Below are 24,881 nucleotides of genomic sequence, written 5' to 3' on the forward strand. Positions count from 1 at the left end.
GTTATATACTGCTTCCCATAACACAAAAGCTAGGGGTCACCAAATGAAATTAATATGCAGCAGGTTTAAAACAAACAAAAGGAAATATTTTTTCACACAATACACAGGCAACCTGTGGAACTCTTTACCAGAGGATGTTGTGAAGGCCAAGACTATAACAAGGTTCAAAAAAGAACTAGATAAGTTCATGGAGGAAAGGTCCATCAATGGCTATTAGCCAGGATGGCAGGGATGGTGTCCCTGACCTCTGTTTGCCAGAAGCTGGGAATGGACAACCGGGGATGGATCACTTGATGATTGCCTGTTCTGTTCATTCCCTTTGGGGCACCTTGCATTGGCTGCTGTTGGAAGACAGGATACTGGGTAGATGGACCTTTGGGCTGACCCAGTATGGCCATTCTTATGCATCCATTTAACAAATTTAGTCAATGTGATTGTTCTCATGAATAATTGCCAGTAATGGTCGCAGCTCTGGGCCATCGATTCTTACTCAGACAGAACTTCCATTGACTTAAATGGTAGTTTTTCCAGATTAGAAACTTCAAGATTGAGTCCTTACTTTCCAAATTACTCATTATCTCTTCTGCTCTCAAAAGGCCAAACCTTGTAGTCCCTAACACAACAAAATTCCAGGCACCACTGCAAGATTTAGCCCAGACACTTTTAGTCTAAGATTTTGGTCAGAGCACAATACATCTTTATATACACTGGAAACAGATGTGAAAAAGAATCTAATTGTGTAACACTTAACAGGACAACCACAACACCAGTCTACTATATGGTCCAATTTAATTTTAACAATGTACATCTTTTCCTTGGGAAGGGAATAATTTGAAATGTGTATAAATCATATAACTTTTGTTTCCTTGTAAAGGCAAAAATTAACATTGGCAATCTTGCCACTTATGGCAAATTGGACTTTTTGAATGAATACAAAAATGATGAAATCAAAACAATGTATGAAATAAAAATATAAAAACCCCCTCCAAACTCCTTGCTGTGAGAAAGAGTGACTGTTATTCACAAAGCCACACTGAGACCTTTAACACTTACCATCTGATTATTCAGAACAATTCAATGTGGTTTATGGTTAGGAGAACACAAGGACAAACTTTGAACCTTTAAAGACAATTCAACAAGAAAAATTCCTACAACTTTACCACACTCAATGAAGAATATTAGAAAAGGCTTACCAGGGCCTCCGGTTTGATTGTTGGCCTGACCATAAAATTAGGATCAGGTTGCAGCATGACTGGCTTAGAGACTATAGGTACCACTGGCTGACGCTGGGTAGGTGGGCTTGGAGCAAATTGCTATCAGGGTTCAATTTAAGAAAATTACAGATAATGCAATTTGTGCAAACCAATCATATTGCAGGGGCACCACAATATACATCATTTCATTGCTAAGATCTTATTGCCACTAGTATAACAAAAAGCTGTCAGAAGTATTTTATTAACTGATCTATAATGATAATAAGACAAAACATAATGTAATTCCCGGTAGATCTAAATAATGACTTCTTTTCCTTAAACCATTACTTCAGAGGGATGATGGAAAATTTTATCCCTGCATTTGGCACTTATCCCATAGAGGCAGTGAACTGATTTAAGAGCTAAAGAAGTAATGCTAAAACAATGAATGTAATGAGACAGCGAACCTGAATTGGAATTGTGATACTGTTAAAGATATACTGCAGTCAGGTGGCTAAACTGATCTTCTAAAGTGAAATTCACCAGGTCTGTAATTTATTATTATTATTCCATTAGAAACATATTAAAAATCACTCATCTTGGGCTAAGATCAAGAGTTAGTCACAGTATTAGTCCCTTTACTCTATGAAATACAGTAGATACTCTGAGGAATTTCAGAGTTAATCATCTGACATGTACAAATTAGGTGCCTGATCCTACACTCCTTACTCAGGCAAAACTCCCACTGACGTCAATGAGAGTCTTGTCTGAATAAAGAGTTCAGGACTGAGCCCTATGGGTTTAGATTCTGACTCAGCTCCAGCACTCCAGTTGACATTTCTCATAGGAAACATGATGTATTCCAGATATCATGCATGTAGTACAAGCTGTTACTATGGAAATGATTGGAATAATTTCCAGTAAATTGGTTACACAATCCCATTTTTACAGCAAAAAGGAGTATTTTTTAGAATTTAGAGAAAAGTTTTGGAGTCAGGTCTTTGAAAGTCACCAGGGAATTCTCTGGAGTAGCATAGTGTTTACCCACACAAAATCTATTGCTAACATTGATTAAATGATCTCAGAAGAATCTGAGGGTTCATAGTGATCAACTCTCTGAAGTTACTCTGGATCAGGATAATATCTCCAGGAGTCTCACTTACTTCCAGAAACCTGGCTCTACAGAGTGGCCTAGTGGAAGAAACTTGGATCTGGCCAGTCTGGAATCAAAACCAATTTGAGCTGTTTTCAGGCAAATGGGTGTTCTGAAAAATAGCTCTCTATCACACTCGCTTAGGAATATGAGTAGCTGTATGAACCATCACTATTTTGGAGGGACCAAAGTGAATTTCTTTTTCCTTTATTAATCCTTTCTATGACAAACTAGTGGTGTTTTCACATTTGAAGACATCAAGGGGATATGAAGAGATACTGGTCTGATACGTGGAACCACAAGTTGCTTATCACTGATAGACCTTTCCCAAATATAGGAATCTTGGAATATCTCTGGTGCTAGCTTACAGACTCTTAAAATGACTTTAAAATATTCGCTATGCAAGTCCCTTTCACATCTTCAAAAATGTCCATTTTTTACAGCTTACCAGGAAATGAGTCTGAAGTTTTAGATTAGTTATACCTCAGGGATAATAACTACCTGAGGACTTTTAAACCAATAATGAACTTCCCCATTATCCATTTCAGGCTTAAGTGTTGCCTGAGCCTTGTGTTGGCCCTCTGCACAGGAGTGAATGTCATCCCTTGTGAGAAAATGAACATGACAGCTGTACTGAACTTTGTGAAACAGTCTAATCTAGTGGTGGGCAACTTTCCCATCAGGGTCATCCTCTGGCAGGCCACCTGACGAATGGCGAACCACGGCCACTGGGAGCTACGGTCGGCTGTGCAAATGTCAAACTGTCTGGCGGCCTGCCAGTGAATTACCCTGATGGGCTGCGTGCGGCCCGCGGACCACAGGTTGCCCACCACTGGTCTAATCTAATAGCCATAGTATAGAGAAACTATTTTCCAATCAAATAAGTTCCTGATATCCATTAAACTATGATCACTGTTAAACTCAATTTCCTATGTTTACAAAATACTATAGTTTCATATGTGGTTTCTTTCTTTAAAGGCACACCTTCCTGAAGCATCTTTTTGTAGTTTGTTCTTATTCTACACACAGGCGACAAATCTAGTCCTGGCCAGTGCAGCATTGGGAAGTGGGGATGTAGACTGGTATATTCCCTATCAGACAAGTGGGATTGACGAAAGGTGGAATGGCCATCTCAAGAAGGAGGTAAAAATTACCGCTTCTCTAAACAAGGAACCATGTGTATCTGAACATCTGCCAGCTGGCACGTGCTTCTGTGGGTGGCATATGCATTAACCCACCTAGTGGACAAGATACACCCATAACCCTCAGATCATGCTTCCTGCAGATATATTATAAGGGCCAGTGCATCAGCTTGGTCTTCTCCCATCTCACTCCTGTGCATAAAAGAGGGATCCTGTCCTGCTGTCCCACAGGAAGGTGAAAAGGTTCTCCATTGTCTTTTTCCTTTCTACACATTCTCCACACCAGTGCTATACAGTGCATGGGTAAGCCCATAACAACCTTTAAGAAATGGACTCCAAAGACTTTTCCCTATATGCCAGTCTATCAAACTGGACACATACTTTTTCAAGTGTTATTTTCTAGATGCAGTGTATATGTTTCTATTGTATCATGGAACATAAAGGGGGAATCAACAGACCCATGTTATGGTAGCAGTTTGTGACGTTTGTGAATTTATTATAGGAAGAAATTTAAAAATAGCTTCTACTAACATAATACTTGCATTCTACTGGAAATTGGGGGTTACACCCTTTCTTAGCACACATCTCTCTTCTAATATGACCCAATGTCTACATACACTTTCAGTAAAACAATCGAAGACTGCTTATATTGGGCTATATTTTTCAGCTGTGATGCTATCCCAAACTGCATTTAAAGTACATAGGATTGTAACTATGTTGTATGTCTCCCTGACAGAAACACAAATACACAGTACACAGAAAAAATATTGTACATGCAACATGCATGCTTCAAGCTTATATTTCTGAGACTGTTGAAATGTGAAGACTCATTGTTGAGAAAGTCTTTTATATTCTTAGAGCTTAGCACTGCTAATTGGTATTTGAAGGGCGATATTACCCAGTATCTTGTAAATGCAATGACTGCCTTACACACCAGAATCCAAAGATATGATGGCCATTTTTCAAGGGGGGAAATCATATCCTGCACCCATCTGAAATCATCCCCTTTTAAAATTCCTTGACACTAGCATTACATTGAAAGTTCATTGAAAACCCTATATTAATTATTAAAAGTTTATGACATACCAGTGGATTGCTTGATGCAGATGATATTTTGCCAACATGAGAAGTGTTTCGTAAACCCTAAACAATAATAGCTTCATTACTGCATATCTACTAATCATACTTATGATGCTCATATCAATTCATGCCACATCTATGAACAGTTCATAGCCAATAATATTTGACAGGTAATTTCACTCCTTCAGCACTGGCAAGCACCTGGCAGAACTTGCAATTAAATGGCAACAGTGAAGAAAATGATTGATGCTGAAAAGATTTAGAAACTTATTTGTATAACATTAGGAAAGGATGTTTATGAAACCAGAGTAATAAATCTTTGTTTACTTCAACTTTGGCTGGTCTAACAACAGGGTTTCATATTTAAAATCAGATAGATTTATTCAGTTGATTGGGAGTAACTGAGTCAGTTAATATTTTCCGAGGATGAGATACAAGGAAGGAAACCAGTTACTTCTTTGGGAACATCAAATGTTTGTGTTTTGCCCAAATAATATAAACTAAGCTATTTAAGAAGGAAACAAGCACACCAGGCCAGATTCGGAACTCAGCTGGACCAAACCCACGGTCCATGTGTTCCACTGTCATGTCTCTGACAGTGTCTAGTATCAGACATGTAAGAGGAAGGTGTAAAAAAAACCCACAATAGGCAGAGTGGGTAATCTACCTGTCTTTAGTATTTGAGCTATACAACTAGGCCAGATTCTGATGTGAAACCCCACCAAAGACAAAACAATGGGTTTATATGCATATAATATAATAAGTTTGGCCCAATATTAATATTTTATTGATTAAGAGATAAAATCTCCTCTCAGACCTACCCTTGATTAAGTTTGGTGGCAGCTGGTGGGTGCTTAGAACTTTTGAAGATTAGGTCACTTATTTAGCTGCCTAATGTGGATTAGAAACCACCCAGGGCCTTCACCCCCAGAATATTTATTGGGTTACGACAGGCCATAAACATTTATAAATGGTTCCTGAGCACAAAAAGGTTGAGAACCACATTTAGAAAACCCATCTTCCATAAAAAGATGCCGCAGTTGTTCTAATTCCAGAGAAGCTAAAGTGTTCTTGAAATGTGATTATAAACTATGTTTATGGAGTCCCCTCAATAATCAGACTATGTTTATAACAAAACAAAGATTCATAATTCACTCTTCTAAAACTATCCTTTCAATAGCAATAATCTGCACATTTTCATAGAGAACTAAGAAGTCATTTCAATCCTTTGCCCATTTGTCCTTCCCCTGTTCAGCTGCAATACCCACAACACAGTCGTTATTCCAAATGATCTTGCAGAAAACCACAGCACACAATGCAGCAAATCCATGCAGAAAAACATGCAGAAAAACCACCACAAAGGGTCCCAGCTGAACTGTTTGAAACTATTGTAAAATATCTGCAGAAAGATCTTTTATTACAAAGATTTGAGTATGTGCCTGATGTTATAGTCCTTAGTAAAGAAAAATACTCGTATGATGAAGTCACAGAAATATTTTCCCCTGGATAATAGTATTTAATATATGAATTTTTTGAAATATTCAGTATAGATCCTCTTTTTGAATAAACCTAGTGAGTTTGTAATAAGGGACAATCAGAGTATTTCCCCAGAAAACTAACTACTAAAATGACAAACCCCTCAGATTTGTAGTAAGAATGTTTAGTCTTGTTCCCATCAAAGGATTACTATTGATGCTCATTTAAGAGTTCAAAAGTTTCTGAACATGCGACTTCAATCTAATGTTCTCTGTCCACTACTTTCCCTGAGTAAAACAATTCAGGGTCATATTTAAACCATATTAGCTGAATACTAATATTTCTACTTTATAGATACTTTATATCTCATTCAACTACAAAATAATCTACTTTTTGTTTTTCTGTGCAGATATAGTTAAATAGGTCACATGATTTCTTTGTATTTAAAATATGATGGGCTATAGGTAATAATGGTCAAGCACAAAAGATGCTATTAACTAATGCATTCTGCAAAAGATATTTGCATGCAGAAGATTTGGAACATTATGCAGAGCAAACACAAATATTCTCCATCTGCTATTTGTACACATCACTAATGATAATGATGTATATGCAATGAGAGGAGAATATAATTAAATTATACCTTTGGACTTGATAAGTAGGTCTTTTCATTATTCTGAGAGCTAATGGGTCCAAACGTAGATCTTCCTCTGTAATTTTTTGCTTCCCAGCCATTCAAGGACTCTGTAGGGCCAGAAGAATGGTAACTGTGGTTTCCCATTCTTTCCTCTAAGAGGGTGGGTGGCAGACAGAGAGATCCAGTGGTTTGACTGGGTAAGGAGGCAGGGGGAGGAGGTGGGGGAGAATGCATCCCAGTGGATGATGATAAAGTCACCCGTGAAGCTGCAGAAGGTGAAGGGGCTGGACCTCTTGAAGATGGGACATTTGATGAAGAAAGTGGATGAGCTGCCGATGTTGCAGAAGTTGTGTGAGGTGTTGGAGGGAGAGGTGCTATGTGTTTTGTAGGCTTGTCAACTTCATCCAGGTTAATATCATCAAGGTCTGTGGTGTGAAGCTGCAGACCACCTGCAAACCTCCGCATTGATGTAGCAGAAGGAGAAGCAGAAGTATGTCCACTTGTCAGCTAGTGTAATGACAACAGAGATCTGCCTTAACTGTACACCTGCCTATAATGGACCAGAAGAAACTAAAGGCAAGTAGCAGGACACCACAAGCTATAATTAATGCAGTACTGTAAGGTCTTGGGTTCTTACTAAAAACACCTGTACACAACTTTTTCCTGAAGCCTTTTTGTGTACAAAGAGCTCCAGTTTTTAAAAAATACAGTTAATAGAAATACAGTACACAATTGCTGTGCTGGGAAAATAAAAAGAGCAGACAAATAAAGCAAAACTAACAGGAAAAAATACTCATTGCAAAAGTGGCTGATGTAAGCGGAGAGCACTTTTCAAGAAGCTCCTGAAATTCGAAAGTCATTTAAAAGGATTTCCAGACCAGATGAAAAAAAAAAGCCATGAATCTGAAGTAAAGGTTGTAAATACATATCAATAAGGGTAAAATCCTTAATCAGCACTGAAGTTTAAAGAGAAAAAATAGAGTGCTAGGGAATTCACGGTTAAAATACCCCAACCAACCTATCACCACCCTAGAGTCCTGAGTGTCTGATAAGCAGTTCTGGAAGTATATCCACCTGGATTGTGTATGTGATAGTGATGATGTCCTGGTGGGTGGAAGCTATATGCATGATGGTGGAGCACATATGTGGGAGGAGGGTAAGTGCTTGATTTAGTCTCAATGAGTTTGGTGTTGTCCAAGCAAATCTCTGCAGAGCTTAGACAATGCAGAGTAGCCCATGCAGAGCTTGAGTCCTTATTGGGCTTATGAACTCCACAGGAGTCAATACAGGAACTAGATGTTCTGAAGAAGTGAGTACATTAATCCGGATTTGGGGGAGTGGAGAAGGGGTTCTATACGAATGAGGTCTAAATGTTTCCGATAGTCATTTGTCATGGATCATATTAAAATGTTTGTGAAAGTTCACTTAATCAGTATTCTCTTATCCACTATTTTGCCCACTCCCTGGAGGAATGATTAAAGAGGCATAAGTTACCCCTAGAGAAAGCAAAGATATTTATCCTAGTCTTATTTGACTTTACTTCTTCATCTGGATTACTGCTCTGTCCATAATGATAGTCTCAATTAAGTACCATAGAGTGGCTCCACCATCTAAGAGGCTGCTTTTCAACCCTTGGGAACTGCTGCTTGTTTTAAGAATATATTACAATTAATAACAAATAATAATATATAATGGCTGTTAATAGCTCAGACAGGTTAATCTCTAAGAACCAACCTGTTCTCTTGATTTATACTGGTTTACTCTCCTCAGATAGTTTTACGGTAATAAAGTAATTAGTGGCAGCCTAAATACAGTAGTGTGCTAGTAAATAGTTCCGAGCAGCAAAGCTCTGAAAATATGTCAAGGAGTTTGGCCCTAATATCATGCCTCCTTCGTTTCCACCACCAAAGAGGACTGCAATCCACCAGATTGCAGCTAGTGAGTGCAGAAGGTGTGGGGAATGTCTGCAGAAACATATCTCTCTCCTCAAGAGTCTCTTCCATTGGAGAGCCACATGGCTTTGGGCACTGGGCCAGGAGGAACAGAGGACCAGCTGCTCTCTGCTGACTGTAGAATTATCCAAGTGGGAAATCACCACGGGTCCCCTGTGCAGCTGCTATTGTTCATTCCCAAGGGAAGTCATCCTGAAGCAGCTGTGCTGGGAGGGGAGCCAGAGCAGCAGGATGGTGGGAAAACATCTCTGTGGATATGGATTTATAAGGCCATAAACCTTTCTCTATATGCCCCCTCTTCTCAAACTCCTCCCATTTAAGGGGAAGATTTGAATGAAAGTTTATTAAGTGACTCTTGTAGAGTTCTCTCAGCTTTTCTCTCTTTCCTTTACATATTTTCAAGTGAGGATATGATTTGGCCCTTTGTTATCCCTATCTCTCCATGGTACTAGGATGCATTCAAGATCCTGACTATCACAGCATTCTTGCCTGGAAAGCATCATTATTACAGGTGGTAAAGTCCTCATAGCCTTGAGTTTGAATATGGCTAGCAAAAGCCATCCTAGCCAATCTAGCAGGGTCAGCTAACAGGATACAGAACTATCAAGTGGTCATGCTGCTTTTCAGTGGATGTCATGTGGTCACATTTACCAATGACAATGCATTTCCCAAAGAAGATAGAGCCCTGAAAAACATGCAGATGTCAAATGCTAAATACTGTCTATGTCAATCTTAAAGGCTGAAAAGGGAAAGAACGGGAGAGGTTCTTCTCACTGCAAAACCTCCCTGCCTGTCTAAGAAACATACAAAAGTCATTTAGATATCACAGTGGAAGGATAAGCAAGAGCTTTCTTTTACCTCAGGAGAATCATTCTCCACAGAGGAGATTTGTTCTAACCGTGTCTGACAAAGTCTTTCCACCCAGTGCTGAACCTTTTCTGATTCCTCCAGATCTTCTCGCTCTGTTTCAGATACCTTAGTCATATCACCGTGGCATAAAAAAGGGTTAATAGGTTTACACCACACACAACATTAGAAGATACAACATGTATTTGACTTTAAAACACTTTCTGTAAAAACAATCATGCTCTTGTGAGTCATTTTCTATTTCATTACCTTCCATTAGGCCTGTCCTTGAAACCCCCTAAATATCCCATGTGAGAGTACTGTAGTCTTTAAACCAGTAGGACTACCCATCTGAGGAAGAAGTGCTCTTGTGAATAAGAAAGCTCAGGATACAGTTTCTCATCCATTAGCAACAGAACAGTGTATTTTGTTATCCTGTGTTTTTTAAGTATCTGACACATTGGAACAAACTCTCCACGGAAACCAATAGCGTTATGCTAGGAGATAATTTGGCCCACTGTCTTTTTGACATGCAAAGATTTAATAAACTTTCTACAAAATACCCCCAAACCCACACCATATTCTACTTTCCTCCCATTTCCTTTTATTGCAGTTTGCTATAATTTCTCCAGGGCCGCCCAGAGAGGGGGGCAAGTGGGGCAATTTGCCCCAAGCCCCGCAGGGGCCCCCACGAGAGTTTTTGGGGGCCCCTGGAGCAGGGTCCTTCACTTGCTCCGGGGGCCCCGGAAAACTCTCATGGGGCCCGGGCCCCCTGAGCTTCTTCTGCTCTGGGACCCGCCGCCGAAGTGCCCCAAAGACCCACGGCACGGGGTCCTTCCGCCCTGGGACCCGCCGCCAAAGTGCGGGGCCCCCCGCCACCGAAAACCCCAGGCCCCCTGAATCCTCTGGGCAGCCCTGAATTTCTCCTCTCTATTTTTAAGTGATGCCTTGTTTGAAAAGAACTCAGTCCTCCCTTTAATTTTACATCCAACATACTACTATGCTTTGTTACCTCAATTTAAACATTTTCTTCATTTCCTCATATTGTTTCTGATTTTTAGTAGTTCTTTTTTTTCTATGTTTGTTTTGCACTGACTTCCTGATTTTCATTTTTACAGATATTCATATTTTTATTGCCAAAAAAAGCAAGCTAAGAAAAGGAAAAAGGTGGGCACTGATCTCAACATAAGCTTAGTATTCTTCACTTGTTGCCAGGTATACTGAACAAGATCCAGAATTTGTTATTTTAAATAACCCACATCTGCAGACAAGCCCAGGGCCCACCTCAGCAAGTGCCATAAGGTACCTTCTAAGTTAGTGAGACTACACCTGTTTTGAGTTAGACACATGCTCAAATATCTTGCTGAACTGGGTCCCAGACACGCATGAGAGTCAAAGAGTTTTGCCTGCAGAGGGAAAGCAGGATAAAATAGAAGGAAATAATCAAATTATACAGATATATAGTCCAACGCTTATCACAACATACCTCTTGTACAAGCCGGTTGATTTTCAGCTGTTTTTCTTTTTCCAACATCCCTTCTTTTTCTTTGGCAAGTTTTTGCTCAAACTCCAGTTCCTTTTTACACTTTTTCTGTTCACACAGACTGTCACTCTTCAACTTCTTTCTCTCTTTCCCTTTCTGGGAGGGTTTTTTTATTACACAAAATAGTAGTGTGTATACTTTACAATGGCTTAGAACATTGCAAAACTTTGAGCTCAATTGAGCGTTTAGATACATGAAAACCTGTCTTGGAAAATTAGCCACTTTCTGTATGTGTGCATAAGTGTGGTGGCTGTTTTTAAAACAATTCTAAAACCCAGTCCCCATCTTATTGGGTGAAATTCATTCTTATTCAGAAGGCAAACAGAAGGCCTATGCATCACTTAAAGATCATACAATGTTGGTACTATTACATACTTTCCTCTTCTATAACATTTCAGCATGTGGGTATGCTGGGGTAGTAAGTGAGAGTTATGATATTCATAAATAGTTACCATAAAGTAGTCATTTCTCACCCTTCTGCTTGTCATTAATTTCATGATGGCTTTCACATAAGTGCTCATGTATTTACATGTAGGAGTGAACCCTTCCCTTTTAGCCTGTAAAAAGCCTTTATTGCATCACACATCCAAAGCACCACATAACATGCATTAGGAAAGACAGAGCAAGCAATTGCAAAGAAAAGGCTCAGATTAGTGTAGTGTACTAAGGAGGCAGTGTGTCTGAATTTTAGGGATGGCAAATGGGCATTCATGGGAGCTACAGGATTAAATGTTCTCACATGCACTGGCCACTTAAAGATGAGCTAACACTGCACAAAGCAATCATAAGAGTTACATTTATGATGATTATTTTTTTTGGCTTTAAAACAGTGCAACTAAAGGCCCCTGAAACTTCTGGATAGAGACTTTGATGTCTGTGCTCTAGCTGGTCAGGGAAAGAAAACCTGCTCCCTTGATTACAGTGACCATCTGCTGGGTTCCCTGAGGCCAAGTAGTAGTGCAAGAGGATAGACTGCATACTCCAGTTTTGCACAGTGAAGAGGTGCTGCCTGGTTCCTGCCACTGCCACTGCAGTGAGAGGCTGTGCTCCAGGCTTGGTTGTTAGAGGAGACACAGCACAGTGAAGAAGCATGAGCTGTTCCTCTTTTCAGCCAATAGCTCTTCACTGTGGCTTGGGGAACCCAGGGCACAGTGACAATCATGCTACAATCATTCTCTGCATAACAGGATTATTTTATCAGCCCTGCGATACTGCAGTGAAATGTAGCAGCTCACACCTCTAATCTAGGCAATAACCATTTGGAGGATTAAAAAAAATGGACAGGGATTCTTCTTGCTGGTAAAAAAGATCTGCCCTGATATGTGAGTGATTAGAACTTGGCATTACTGCGATCAGTGAGGTTGTATTGTATTGGCTTCACAATTAATTTGGCTATTGTTGCAAAGATTAACCTTAACAGGTAAAATGACTATGTTGTGAAAATGATTTAGTAGCATCAAACACCTAATTTCTAATCCCCATGTTTTAGCCATGATGTTTAGTTTGTATTACAAATGTTTTCATGTTTTGTTTAGAGCTAGTTACTGTTCATACCATTCACGGGGACATTACTTTATTCTTTACAAAGAATGGTAAATATAGCATGGAGGTTCATGTGATAGATGGTAACATTTTGTACCTGTAGATGAAGACTCACACTGACCTCTCTGTATGATACTGGTGCTGTAGAATAGCAATGTGTTCCCATTAATCTTAGCTGAACGAACTACCATAGCTCAAGTCAAACTCTACAGAGCCTGAGTCATCCTTTCCATAGATCATTTTTAATGGATTCATAATTCACTGTTTGCAATTTGCTCTGTACTAAAAATATCTTTAATAGGAAGTGAATTTCTTTTACAAAAATTGGTTTGTTGTTTTTGTGTGGGCTGAAACATTTTAAAAACAAACAAAATAAAAATAGTTTAGATTAAAAATACATGTTTTCAAGTTTTTAGTCTATCGTGTGCGTAGATTTGAATAGTGGGTAGTTTCGCCTTTTAATATTTTTCCAAGTGCTTTGAGAACTTCTAAACATATAGAGGTGCAAAGCATATAATTATACAGAATAACTTTGGCAGTAAAACCAATTTGCACTTTTACAGCACACCTTATGTTTTTCTGCCACATAACCTACAGTACTGATGTTGGCTAGAGTATGAGATGGTGGTCAGCACTGATATTTTAACAGCAAAGAATCCTGTGGCACCTTATAGACTAACAGACATTTTGCAGCATGAGCTTTCGTGGGTGAATACCCACTTCTTCGGATGCACCCACGAAAGCTCATGCTGCAAAATGTCTGTTAGTCTATAAGGTGCCACAGGATTCTTTGCTGCTTCTACAGAACCAGACTAACACGGCTACCCCTCTGATACTTGATATTTTAACGTTAACCAACAGCACAAAGTGGTATCTGAGATGTTGCAGATGTTTCCTATCCTACGCATACAGAAATAATTGTGGCTTGTAGTAAAAGATGACCTTTTAAATGGTGACTATGGTAAATATAGCTGACGAGTCCAGGCTGTGATCTTGATTTCCTTGCACACCCAAAACTATAAATGAATTGATGGAGGAGCAATGCAGGATCTGGCTCTGGCTCTATGATGGCTCCACCATTAAGTCCCTAATTGGTTTTGATCATCAACCTGGTAGACATTAGTAATATACTGTTTATAATAGTGTCAAAAGTTACTGAAAAATAAAAGAAGACGAATGTATCAAGAGGAACAGAATATTATTTGAAACACTACTGCATGCTTTAGAGATGATACTTAAAATATACTACCCTGTTTACCAGATTTTAAGAGTATGTATTGATTGTTTTCTTCCATTATGAGTCAAATTCATTTCTGTTAAAGATCTATTCACCACGTAAGCTCCCACTTACTGGTAAATTTCCAAAGGCACAAATGGGAGCGAGGCACTCAATTCCCATTTATTATTTGCCTCTGAAAATCTTCCGTTAAAGCACTATTTCAAAGGCTTATGGGGAGCATAAAATTTGCAAAGGGATGCACCCCTTTGATCCAGTTTTCCAATGTTTTGAGCACCTCCTGAAAGGTATGGCTAGCTATCAATTCCCATTGCAAGCCGTGGGAGTTGAGAGCACTCAGTACTTCAAAGATCAGCCCCTCTAGCTGCACTCCAAAGAAACTTGCTTGTACATGCACATGTTAAATGAGAAAGCAGTTGAATATACTGAATCCATATGAAGTAAGATAGTCGGTCACATAATTGCCACACTTAGAAATAAATGTACATTGCTGTACAATTTATTTAAAAAAATACAGAGGAGAGAAAGAAGTAATTTCAAATGCAAAACCCACAGCAAATTTTCACTTATATCTCTACACACTTTGTACCTTGCGAATTGTGGGAAATTTCCCTTCATATCGATAAAACCAACCAAAAGCTATAAAAAAAAACAAAGGAAAAATATTTGCTGGAGAAAAGTCCTGAAATGGTTTAGATCAATCTGGGTCCATATGTAACTGGTTAAAAGCTATCTGAAGGCAAAATAATGATGGTATTAAATGTCTGCAGTGTTGCATTGTATTAAATGATGGTATTAAATGACAGTTCCTTTATCAAATTTGATCAAAAAGCAGCATCTGTACATTTACTAACATGTTTACCTTATTGATACACTTTTGATGTGAAACGAAACAGATGCAACAGCCAGCCTCTATACAAAACCTGACAGTCATTCTCATTGTTATTAGATGCACATTGTCATGCCTATTGCTTTATATTCAGTGTAACAATTTGTTAGCAATAACATATTGAATGAAATCAAATAAACGATTAAAAAACATCCAAGCTTGTGCACAACATTTAGGGAAACAACAAACCCCTTCATTCCCTATATGAAGTATTTTTGTTTAGGGAAAAAAAAAGATTTTCTTAAAGCCAAGTTCATGAAGTTTAAAACCATACTGTTGGCTAATGCATAGGACATATAGTAACTCTATTTTTATATATAAATCTGCTGATGATACAAAGCTTAATTAATAGCATCCGCTTTTTTAAAATTTACTGACAGAGTCTGTTTCATTTAGGTGTCTCTAGAGCACAATAGCAGCAATACATATTCTGAGCTCTGTAATTTTGCTAGCATTTACCAGCCAATGGACTGTGGGTCCTGCCCTAGCAACTGAAAGCAGCAAGAATAGAAAGTGTTCAGTCTAGTGTCAAGACTGACTGTCAGGAGGAAACGAAATGTAGGAAGACTCTGAATCAGGATAGGAAGCCAAGGCTGAAGAGCAAACCTGTTTGTTCTGCTTTGTGATCACTCCATCCATGTCATCTGCTGCAAGTTGGTCATGTGCAACTCCCTTTAAATCTACTAAAGAAACAAAGGTGGGAGGAAATGAGGAGACAGAAATGATAAGGTAACTGAGGTTTCCACAAGGTAAAAAGTGAACCTCACTGAGATCTGTAATATCATGAAAAAACCAAGGTATAATCAATTCCTGATTTACCCTGAAGAAAATAAGGTCTTCATATAGCACCATGGCCTGCAATGCACTGTAGCTAGGCTGGGTGAGGAACCTAGTGGCTACTCTGAAGTTTGACCATCAACAGTTATCTTGGGTCTAACTTCAGAGAGAAATGTCACCTCTTTCCCTTATTCTATAGTAGCCCCTAGATTGAGGCCCCACTGCGGGAGGCACTGCACAAACATAGTAAGAACAAATCTCTGCCCTAAAGAGCTTCCAATTTAAATAGACAAGAGAAATGAACAGTGGGAGAAAGGAAATATCATCCCCTGCATTTTATGACTCGGAAACTGAGGCACAGAAAGATTAAGCAACTTGCACAAGTTGGAATACTGGGGCAGAGTCAGGAATTGAACCTACCGGTAGATCTCCTGAGCTCCAGTCTAGTGTCTTACCAGTACTACTTTCCTACTTCCTGTTGTGCATAAAAGTGCTTCAAAGCATTTGGGCTTTTTTAGTTTAACCAGTTCCTAATTTAGCCTTTTATCTAGAAGTTAAGCTTCAAACCATCCTAATTGCCTTTGAAAAGCTCAGTCCAGCAGACAGGCTTACTGTTAATGGGCACTTCTATGAAAAGTTCGAGTGCACAAACAGCAGCTTCTTACTGAACAGGACCATTCCCTGTGATAAATCCTACTGAGGCAAAATGCCCTCTGACTTCAAGGGAGTTTTGTCTTAGTAAGGACTACAACATTTGCACTAATTATTTTCTGGGGAGGGAAAAGGAAGAATGAGGAATAAGAGAGGGAGAAAGGATGGAACGGGAGCAGAAAAGGTGGGGGGGAAGGACACCACAGTGTGAATGGATTAGAACAACTGAAAAGTGAAGAACACGTGTATCCAAGCCTTATGGAATCCACAGTAGGAGATGTGAGTGTTTGTCTCCTTCTAGTGTCTGGTCCACATAAGATATTAATGTATTTGCTTTATGTGCCAGACAAAGGTCTTAGGCCCCAAATCAGTACACTCTTATGAGCATGCATAAATTTAACCATGTGAGTGGTCCCATGAGAACTAAGTAGATCTGCTCACATGCTTAAAGTTAAGCAGATTCTTAAGTGCTTTGCTTTATCTGGGCCTTAGCATAGAAGGGCCTAAGCTCAATCTTCATTTTTCAGTCTCATTTTTCATACCACTTGCAAAATCATCAGAATGCCAACAGCAAACAGTCAGCAGATAAGTCAAAATCCTGACTTCCAAAAGTCATTCTTCACATGAAGAATGAAAATTTAAGTCACGCTTTCTATAAAACTCAGAACAGATTTCCGTAAAGTATAAAAACTGAAGGGAATAATTTGCTCAAAACAGATATTTTCTACAACTGTTGGAGAAATTCAACCATCCCTGAATATATCTGTATTTCACAAAGTTGAAAATTTAAAATGTATCTGTATTTGATTTGTCAAGCAGAGTAGGAATACTGTAGGTTTTTAAAAAAAGATCAGCTTGCTCAGAGGTTTATTGCTGCAGTTAAAAGGTGTTGGATCTTTACAGTGTGATTTGCAAGATTGTACAGGAGACTGGGGCGTTTTTCAGAGTTTTGTTATAATTTCTAAAGAAATAAATATTTGCTAGAGCCTGTGATGCATATTTGCACAAGTGTGTCACAATATCCACCAGATCCCTTGATTTATTTAGGGGACAAATGCTTAAACATAGGACATGATGAGTGTGTCCCCAAGAATGATCATGCATTAGACACAAAAGACCCATATTTGCACATGCAAAACAGTAATAACAATAAATAATAGTACTAATACCTAGCTCTTATATAGTGATCTTCATCTCAAAACACTTTACACAAGGAGAGCAATATCATTATCTCCATTTTAAAGAAAGGGAAACTAGGCACAGAGGTGCGATGAATTGCCCAAGGTCATCCCAGCTGGCCAGTGGCAGAGCTGGGAATAGACTCCCAGTCCAGTGTTCTACCCATTAGCCCACATTGCCTCTCCGTAGTAATCATTGTTAGCCCATTTGCATGCACAAATACCCATCAACGTGCTGAACAAAGCTCTATAACTAATTCAGTGCTCTATGTACAATAAGTAGGCAATATGCCCTTTCCCAGGACTCTGCAAATGGTGCTCTGCGGGGCTGAGAACCATGTCAGAGTCAGCAGACAGAGGTCAGGAGGCAAGCAGCCTCACAGTGGGCCTGGATGGGGACAAGGTGTTTATTTATTATCTTCCTACCAGGCATCACCTGAAGGTGCTGGAAGATGGATAACCACTCTCTCCTCAAAGATAAGTAGCAGGAAGGAGTTTACAGGACACCAGGCAGCCGTCCCCACATCCTCCAAAGACTTAAAAAGTAAGGACTCTGGGTCCTAGTTGAGGGGAAGGGTTGGCAGTGGTTTACACAAACTGGATACTTCATGTGGACTTGGACCCCGGTGATCCACATGTTTCAGCTGGTAAAGCTCAGATGAGCTGAAACCTGCACGTTGCCCTCAGCTCTAGTGGTAGCTCCAGTCCCTCTTCGCCAAAAGCAGGAAGTTCTATATAGATTTCTCCTTTTTAAAAAAAGCGAACACCCTCCCCTTTTCTCCCAGTAATAAAGCCAGAGCACCAAGCCACTGTGTCTCCAGCTGTAAGTACAGCATTGCATCTCTGCATCCTATCCCTCCATCTCTCAAGATTTCTCCCAAGTCAAAGATGTCAAATAGGGAAATGAAACCAAGTCACCCACAGTATTTTTCTGATTATCTACTGGATACAGAAAGCTCAACACTCATTTAAAGTAAGAGATCAGAAAAACTTTGAAATGTGACCCAAGTAGCAAAATGCCAGTAACTCCTGTAATCCATTATGCACTGACATTTTATGCCAAGAGATTAAAATAAGACTACGAATGCAACATATTTCCACCTCAGTCATTCACAGACATGTATACACATACGGTATATAAGAATTTTGGGTAGATTTTCAAATGGGAGCTGAGGTTTTTTTAGGCACCCAGATGAAGTGGCTAGACTTTCAAAAGTGTTCAGAGTGAGCACATAGCAACTCTGATTGAGAACAGCTCAAAGAAAATCTTGCTTTTAGTGCACATGAAATGTGCCAGGTTGATATCTCTGGAGACTGAGGCTCCCTGAATAGAAACAGCAAAATACACCCCTCCACGATGCACCTCAACCCTGACCTAGAGGGCTCATCATCATGGTAGGAAGATCAGTCTCCATGTCAACACATTTCTTGGCTGAGACTGTGAACATGGCTGACAGTAAGTGTGGCAGTGAGTTTTGTGACAGATGTCTATTAAGTGGGAACTGGATGGATACAACTAAACTCATCTCTCATAGACCTCCAAACAGCCATCAGGTGTTAAGTTTTAGTCATGACTGCCATAGGTTAGATTTGAACTGGTGAAAACACTCCATCTCCATGACCATTGTTGAGTCATAATATTGTTCCTCAAACACAACTGTTTTCCCCACTGACTAGGATGGAACCAGTCACTTACTTCTGTGTTTAGGAGTAGGGGCTGGATGTACATCTGCAGTTATAGTTTTTACAGGCTTAGGTGGCTCTTTAGGCCTCCAATCTTCTTCCCATTCCTTTTTAAATTTCTCTTCTTCTGCTGTTATCCTAAATATATATAGAAGAATATTATTTCTTGAAATTCTCATTTAAAAATATAACTTTGTAAACTACAAATTATTTATTTTTCTTAATTTGAAATACAAACCATTTCCTTCCAACTCAGCTAAAAACCCAAATTTTAAACATATAGAAATGGCTGCTATTTCACTTCTGGTCCAACTAATATATTCAACTGAACAGAAAACACACTGAAATAATAAACAAACACTTCTTGTTTGTTTTCTAATGATAATATATACTTTTTTCAAGTATCAGAGGGGTAGCCATGTTAGTCTGGACTCTTTGCTGCTTTTACAGATCCTGTGGCACCTTATAGACTAACAGACATATTGGAGCATGAGCTTTCGTGGGTGAATACCCACTTCGTCGGATGCATGTAGTGGAGATTTCCAGAGACAGCAATAAATATGCAAGCAAGAATCAGGCTAGAGATAATGAGGTTAGTTCAATCAGGGAGCATGAGGCCCTCTTGTAGCAGATCAGATATTAGGAATGGCAATGTACAAAAACCTGTAGGAGAACACTTCAATCTCCCTGGACACACAATAGCAGATTTAAAGGTAGCCATCCTGCAGCAAAAAACCTTCAGGACCAGACTTCAAAAAGAAACTGCTGAGCTTCAGTTCATCTGCAAATTTGACACCATCAGCTCAGGATTAAACAAAGAGAGTGAATGGCTTGCTAACTACAAAAGCAGTTTCTTCTCCCTTGGTGTTCACACCTCAACTGCTAGAAGAGAGCCTCATCCTCCCTGATTGAACTAACCTCATAATCTCTAGCCTGATTCTTGCTTGCATATTTATACTTGCCTCTGGAAATTTCCACTACATGCATCCAACGAAGTGGGTATTCACCCATGAAAGCATATACTTTTTTGTGTTTCAATACTAATGAGATACGGAGGTAATGCATGCAAAATGCAAGTCACTGCCTTTATACACACATGACAGACCCACATATAAACTGGTTGAATTGCACACTGGGGTAAGGCTTGGAGAAGCCAATTCTGAGCACTTTATAGAATCAATGATTTTTAAGACCAGAAGGGATTATGATGATCATCTAGTCTGCCTGCCTGAATAAACCAGAACAGGGAACCTACCTCACCGAATAATTTCTACATTGAGGCCATAACTTCTGTCTGAGCTATAGCATATCTTTTGGAAAGACAACCTGTTGTGACTTAAAGACTTCAAGTGACAGAGATTCCATTACATCCCTAGGTAAGTTATTCCAATATTTACCTGTCCCCACTGTTAAAAACGTGTGTCTTATTTCTACATGATTTATTTCCATTTAAATTATTGTTTCTTGGCATAGCTAGAGCACACAAAAGTGTAGCTACACCCTGACAGGAGTTGGCTCAAGAAATAACTATAGCTGAGACAACTAAACAGTGACACCACTGTATAATTAAATTCATCATGTCTGGAGAAGGACTTCTAACAAAAACGAACACTGTGACACTCTAGAAAGGGAGAGTTCAGAAAAATGAAGAAACTAGTTACAAAGAATCCATGTATGACACCCTGGCATCACAATATTCACCACTGTCATGTAATTAGGATATATTTTGTACAAAGAATGCCTTGTGAGGTATCATTCTATAAGTCTTAATCTGCTAGACATTAATATCTCGTTGGATTGTATGTGCTATCGTTGTATGCAAAGTTATGAAGCTTGGCTACATATGTGTTACTGAAACATGTTGTGAGGTTGAAAACATCCACAAGCAGCTTTTCAGGTACAACAGTAAAAAGGCCAAACAATGTTAATGGCTTATTGGGGAAATGCACACAGGCACAAGGATTACCCCAGGAACTGTGTACAATAGAAACCTCTCAGAGATAACACTACACAATGGGAATTGTTTGACCCAGGTCACAGCAAAAGAGCTTTCCAACAAGTGGGGAGAAGATATAAAAGGGAGAAATTACATCCTGATGGGACCTCACTCTCCATACAACACCACACCTGGAAACACCTGAGGAATAAAGACTGAACAGGAGGGAATGGATGGTCCCAGGCTAAAGTAATTTCTAGCCTGTTTTTTGAAAACCCGGGCAACCCAAGCTACAGAGCCAAGGCAGCTTGTGCCTTAAGAATCCGCCAGTCTGTTTATCACTCAGAGTGAGAATCTGCTAATTCATATCCTACCTATCTAGTATGTTAAGCTCAGTTTGCGGTTTTGTTTATTTACTAGGTTATCTGCTTTGATCTGTTTGCTATCACTTATAATCTATCCTTTTGCAGTTAATAAACTTATTTTATGTTTTAATCCAAACCAGTGTGCATTTGACTAAGGTGTCTGGGGGAAATCTCAGCTTGGTTACCACAAGTGTGCATGGTCCTCTTCACATTGAGGGAGAGTTTGACTGGGTGCTAAACCTATATACTGGCCAGATTTGACCAGGGCAGGACAGTAGTGCTCTGGGGTCCAAGGCTGGTGGTTAGAGAGCCTGCATGTAACTGCAGCTGGGTGTGTCTCTACCTGTGTGAATGCTGATGAAAGTGCAAGCTTGGAGGGCTTTGCAACTTGTCGCAGCAGCACAGTGTGAGAGGGAACCCAGGCTCGTGGGTCAGAGGGCTCAGTGGTACCCTAATTCCAGGTGGCACCCCAGGGGAACCTGTCACACCATGATCAGAAATAAGGAGATTTGGGGGAGATAGGGGAAATATTGGCACAAATGGGACTTAGGATCTCATGTCCCACTAACCTTCAGTGGGAGTTGGGTGCCTAACTTTTTAATGCCCTTTGCAAAAACCCTGCTTAAAATCCTTAGACTCCACCCACCCCCGGTGGAGATTACTTACAGCACACAACAACAAAAGTCCACGCTGGTGTACACATAATCATCCCCCCACTCTTCCTACAAAAAACCTAAACAATAAAAGGAAACAGGAACGCAATATGGTTAAATGTCAAGGTTTGAGTGGTTATTCACGGCAAGCCGATATTCTTCTGAAAATGGAAATCCAGCTCAACACAAGAGTGCGTGAGCTATGGCAGTAAAATGGCGATTGGAGAGCTAAATGGGGATTTACATCAGGTGTGTGGGGGAGGCTGCCTACTGACCTGAACTAGGTCAGGACCAGCCACGTATTCGGTGCCTAGAGGCAAAAACAGCTAGATTGATGATGGAGAATTTAACACAGGATAGCCCCTACTATTGCTGATATTGGCATTACGTGACAAATAAACAATGTTTGACTGAAACTGCAGAGTCTACAATATATCTGACATATCCTTCCTCAGGAGCTGCATCCGCCATGGCAATTACAAGAAATGAATCATAAGGATTCCACTTTCTTTATATTTCTGAAAACAATTTTTGCTCCGCCAAGCTGTTCAGAGCTTTAGCTGAGTAACCCTCTAATCCTCTTGATTTAACTCCTTCCATCCTCCCACTTACTACTGTTTTATCAGCTCTGTTGGTTTGGGTCATATCTGCAAACAGATTGTAAAACCACTGAGATGGAGATTATGTACGGCAACATGCCAAGCACATTCTTGGGCATTTTGCTAATAAATAAAAATAGATAGTAAAATAAAAATGTTTGAACAAGGAATAACTGCATATAACATTTCCTCCCATTTCTCATAACTTGTTAAAGATTGCTGCAATCACAAGTGACACATAATCCAATAATATAATGCAGCATTTCTGCTGTTGCTGAATTTTGTACCATAGAGCACACCTCTCAGTGATGTAAAAGATATATTTTCAATTGTGTCATGTCATAGTGTAATTCACTGGTTTATGGTAGCAAAGTCCTCCAGTGTCACAGATCCACATGATAACCCTAATTTATGGACTTTGCATTTGAATCTCATATAGCCACTGCTGTTGCTGCTATTTGCATTACATGACAAATAAACAATGTTTGGAGTTAGTTAAAAGACTAAAAGAAAAAAAAAAGATTTAAAAAAGCCCCACACATACGCAGAGGACTCTACTGAATATACATCAGAGGAGGTTAGTCTAGTAATTAAATTATTTGGTAGCAACAGAGTCAAGACCAATAACTTAGAGGTTGCCCTGCATGTTCTGGCTAATGTAATTGCTAGTAGAGTAGACTTTTATATAAAACAATATGCCAATAGGTCCGGAAGGGTGATTCATAAAATAGTACTACTAACATATGACACAGAGCCAACAGTTTCCTTGGAAGATCCATCTTCCTAGTTCCTGTAAAGAAATTGCAACCTACAGGGCATAACTCATTCTGTACAGTTACGGATTTTTGTTAAATAGAGTTTGCTCTGCCAGGAAAGGCGGCAAGCTACAGAGATGCTAAGGCAAAGACTTGTATTCACGTTCAGAACACAAGGATTGATAAGAGATTTTCAAAGTAGCACCTCACTGAAGTGAGAGTATTGGTGGCACTGCTTGCTGAAGCCTTTGAAACTCTTCATTGAAACCAACCACATGGCCTGAAATAGTTATTGTGGGTAACATGCTCTAAAGAACCCAGGTGACTTGGGAGCATAAGTTCAGAGCCTGAGCTTCAGTGTGAGTTGAAACTTCAGAGCGCTGTCTATACAACTATTTTGTACAAGCCCGGATAGCTCCAGTCTGTTGACCTGGGCTGGGAGGCTCTCTCCAAAATGCTGTGTAGACATACCATAAGTCACTTAGGTGCTTTTGAAAATGTTACCTGTCATGTGCATGAACACTAATGATAGTAGAGCTTGTAAGCTGCAAACTCCACTTGCTGATGTTGCATTCGTGAAGTGCTGAAATAAAGCTACTGAGGTTACTTAAAGAACTTCAGATATGGTGATACATCAGCTTCACAATAATTTAGGCAGCAGAATCTGATAACTGCAGCAATTTTAAGGAAAGAGTTTCAGGGAAAAGGGTCTTAAGTCTTTAAAAAGGGAGTGAAAGTTGGGGTTGCCAGAAACTGCTCTTGTCCCCGATATCTGTCGTGGCAGCTGGGGAAATATACTCCGTTCTGCATCCAACATGCCATCACTGATTCACAGAGCCCTGTGCATGCCCTGTGTGTTGTGCAGGATTTCAAATTCTAATATAGATAGATCAAAAGCAGTCAAATGAAATGACGCAGGTGGAAAGCTGTTTAATGTGACAGGAGAGGCATGTCTGAATATTTCAGAGTAAATTACAGTTACAGAAAGCTGCATCAGAACAATTATAGAATATGAAATCTCCAACACTCATTTTCCAATTTCATACTATCATATAATTTGTCAAAATTGTTCAGAAGAGAAAGTGATAACGTACATTAAAACAGTGAACCACATAGTGATTGGTTGTTTTTTCCTCCTCCAGTTCTAAATGTACAGCAATATTTAAATTACATTGATAGTTGCATCCAACTTGCTTTTTAGTACTGTTGATGGATGGGCTGCCAGAAAGTCTTCATAGATTTTAAGGCCATAAGGGACCATTATGATCATCTAGTCTAACCTCTTGCATAACGCAAACCACAGGACTTCCTTGAATTAATTCCTGGTTCAAGTCCAATAGCTGTGGTTATAAGTAGATTAACTCTTTTAGAAAAGCCTCCGCTCATGATTTACAAATTTCCAGTGATGAAGGATGCATCACAGTCCTTGGTATGTTGCTCCAATGATTAATTACCTTCACTGTTCTAAATTTGCATCTTATTGCTAGTCTGAATGTGTCTAGATTCAAATTTCAGTCACTTAATCTAGTTATATTTTTGTCTGCTAGAACAATGAGCGCTCTATCATCAAATTTTTGTTTGCCATGTAGTTACT

At 39.4% G+C, this 24,881-nt stretch overlaps 1 protein-coding gene across 4 annotated transcripts in view; it reads right to left on the reverse strand.

The window, feature by feature from the left end:
- The window catches only part of USH1C (USH1 protein network component harmonin), a 105,569-nt gene that overhangs the window by 24,587 nt on the left and 56,101 nt on the right, over nt 1-24,881 (reverse strand). For 3 of the 4 annotated variants that reach the window (XM_039538676.1, XM_039538674.1, XM_039538672.1), the window contains exons 14-15: nt 18,993-19,117; nt 15,297-15,373 (exon numbers count right to left, since the gene is read on the reverse strand). In XM_039538676.1, the coding sequence (XP_039394610.1) occupies nt 15,297-15,373; nt 18,993-19,117 (202 nt within the window). The remainder of the gene's footprint in view (nt 1-15,296; nt 15,374-18,992; nt 19,118-24,881) is intronic. The other variant, XM_039538673.1, reaches the window with a different exon arrangement.

The sequence above is a fragment of the Mauremys reevesii genome, linkage group 4 (genome assembly GCF_016161935.1).
Source record: "Mauremys reevesii isolate NIE-2019 linkage group 4, ASM1616193v1, whole genome shotgun sequence".
NCBI lineage: Eukaryota > Metazoa > Chordata > Testudines > Geoemydidae > Mauremys > Mauremys reevesii.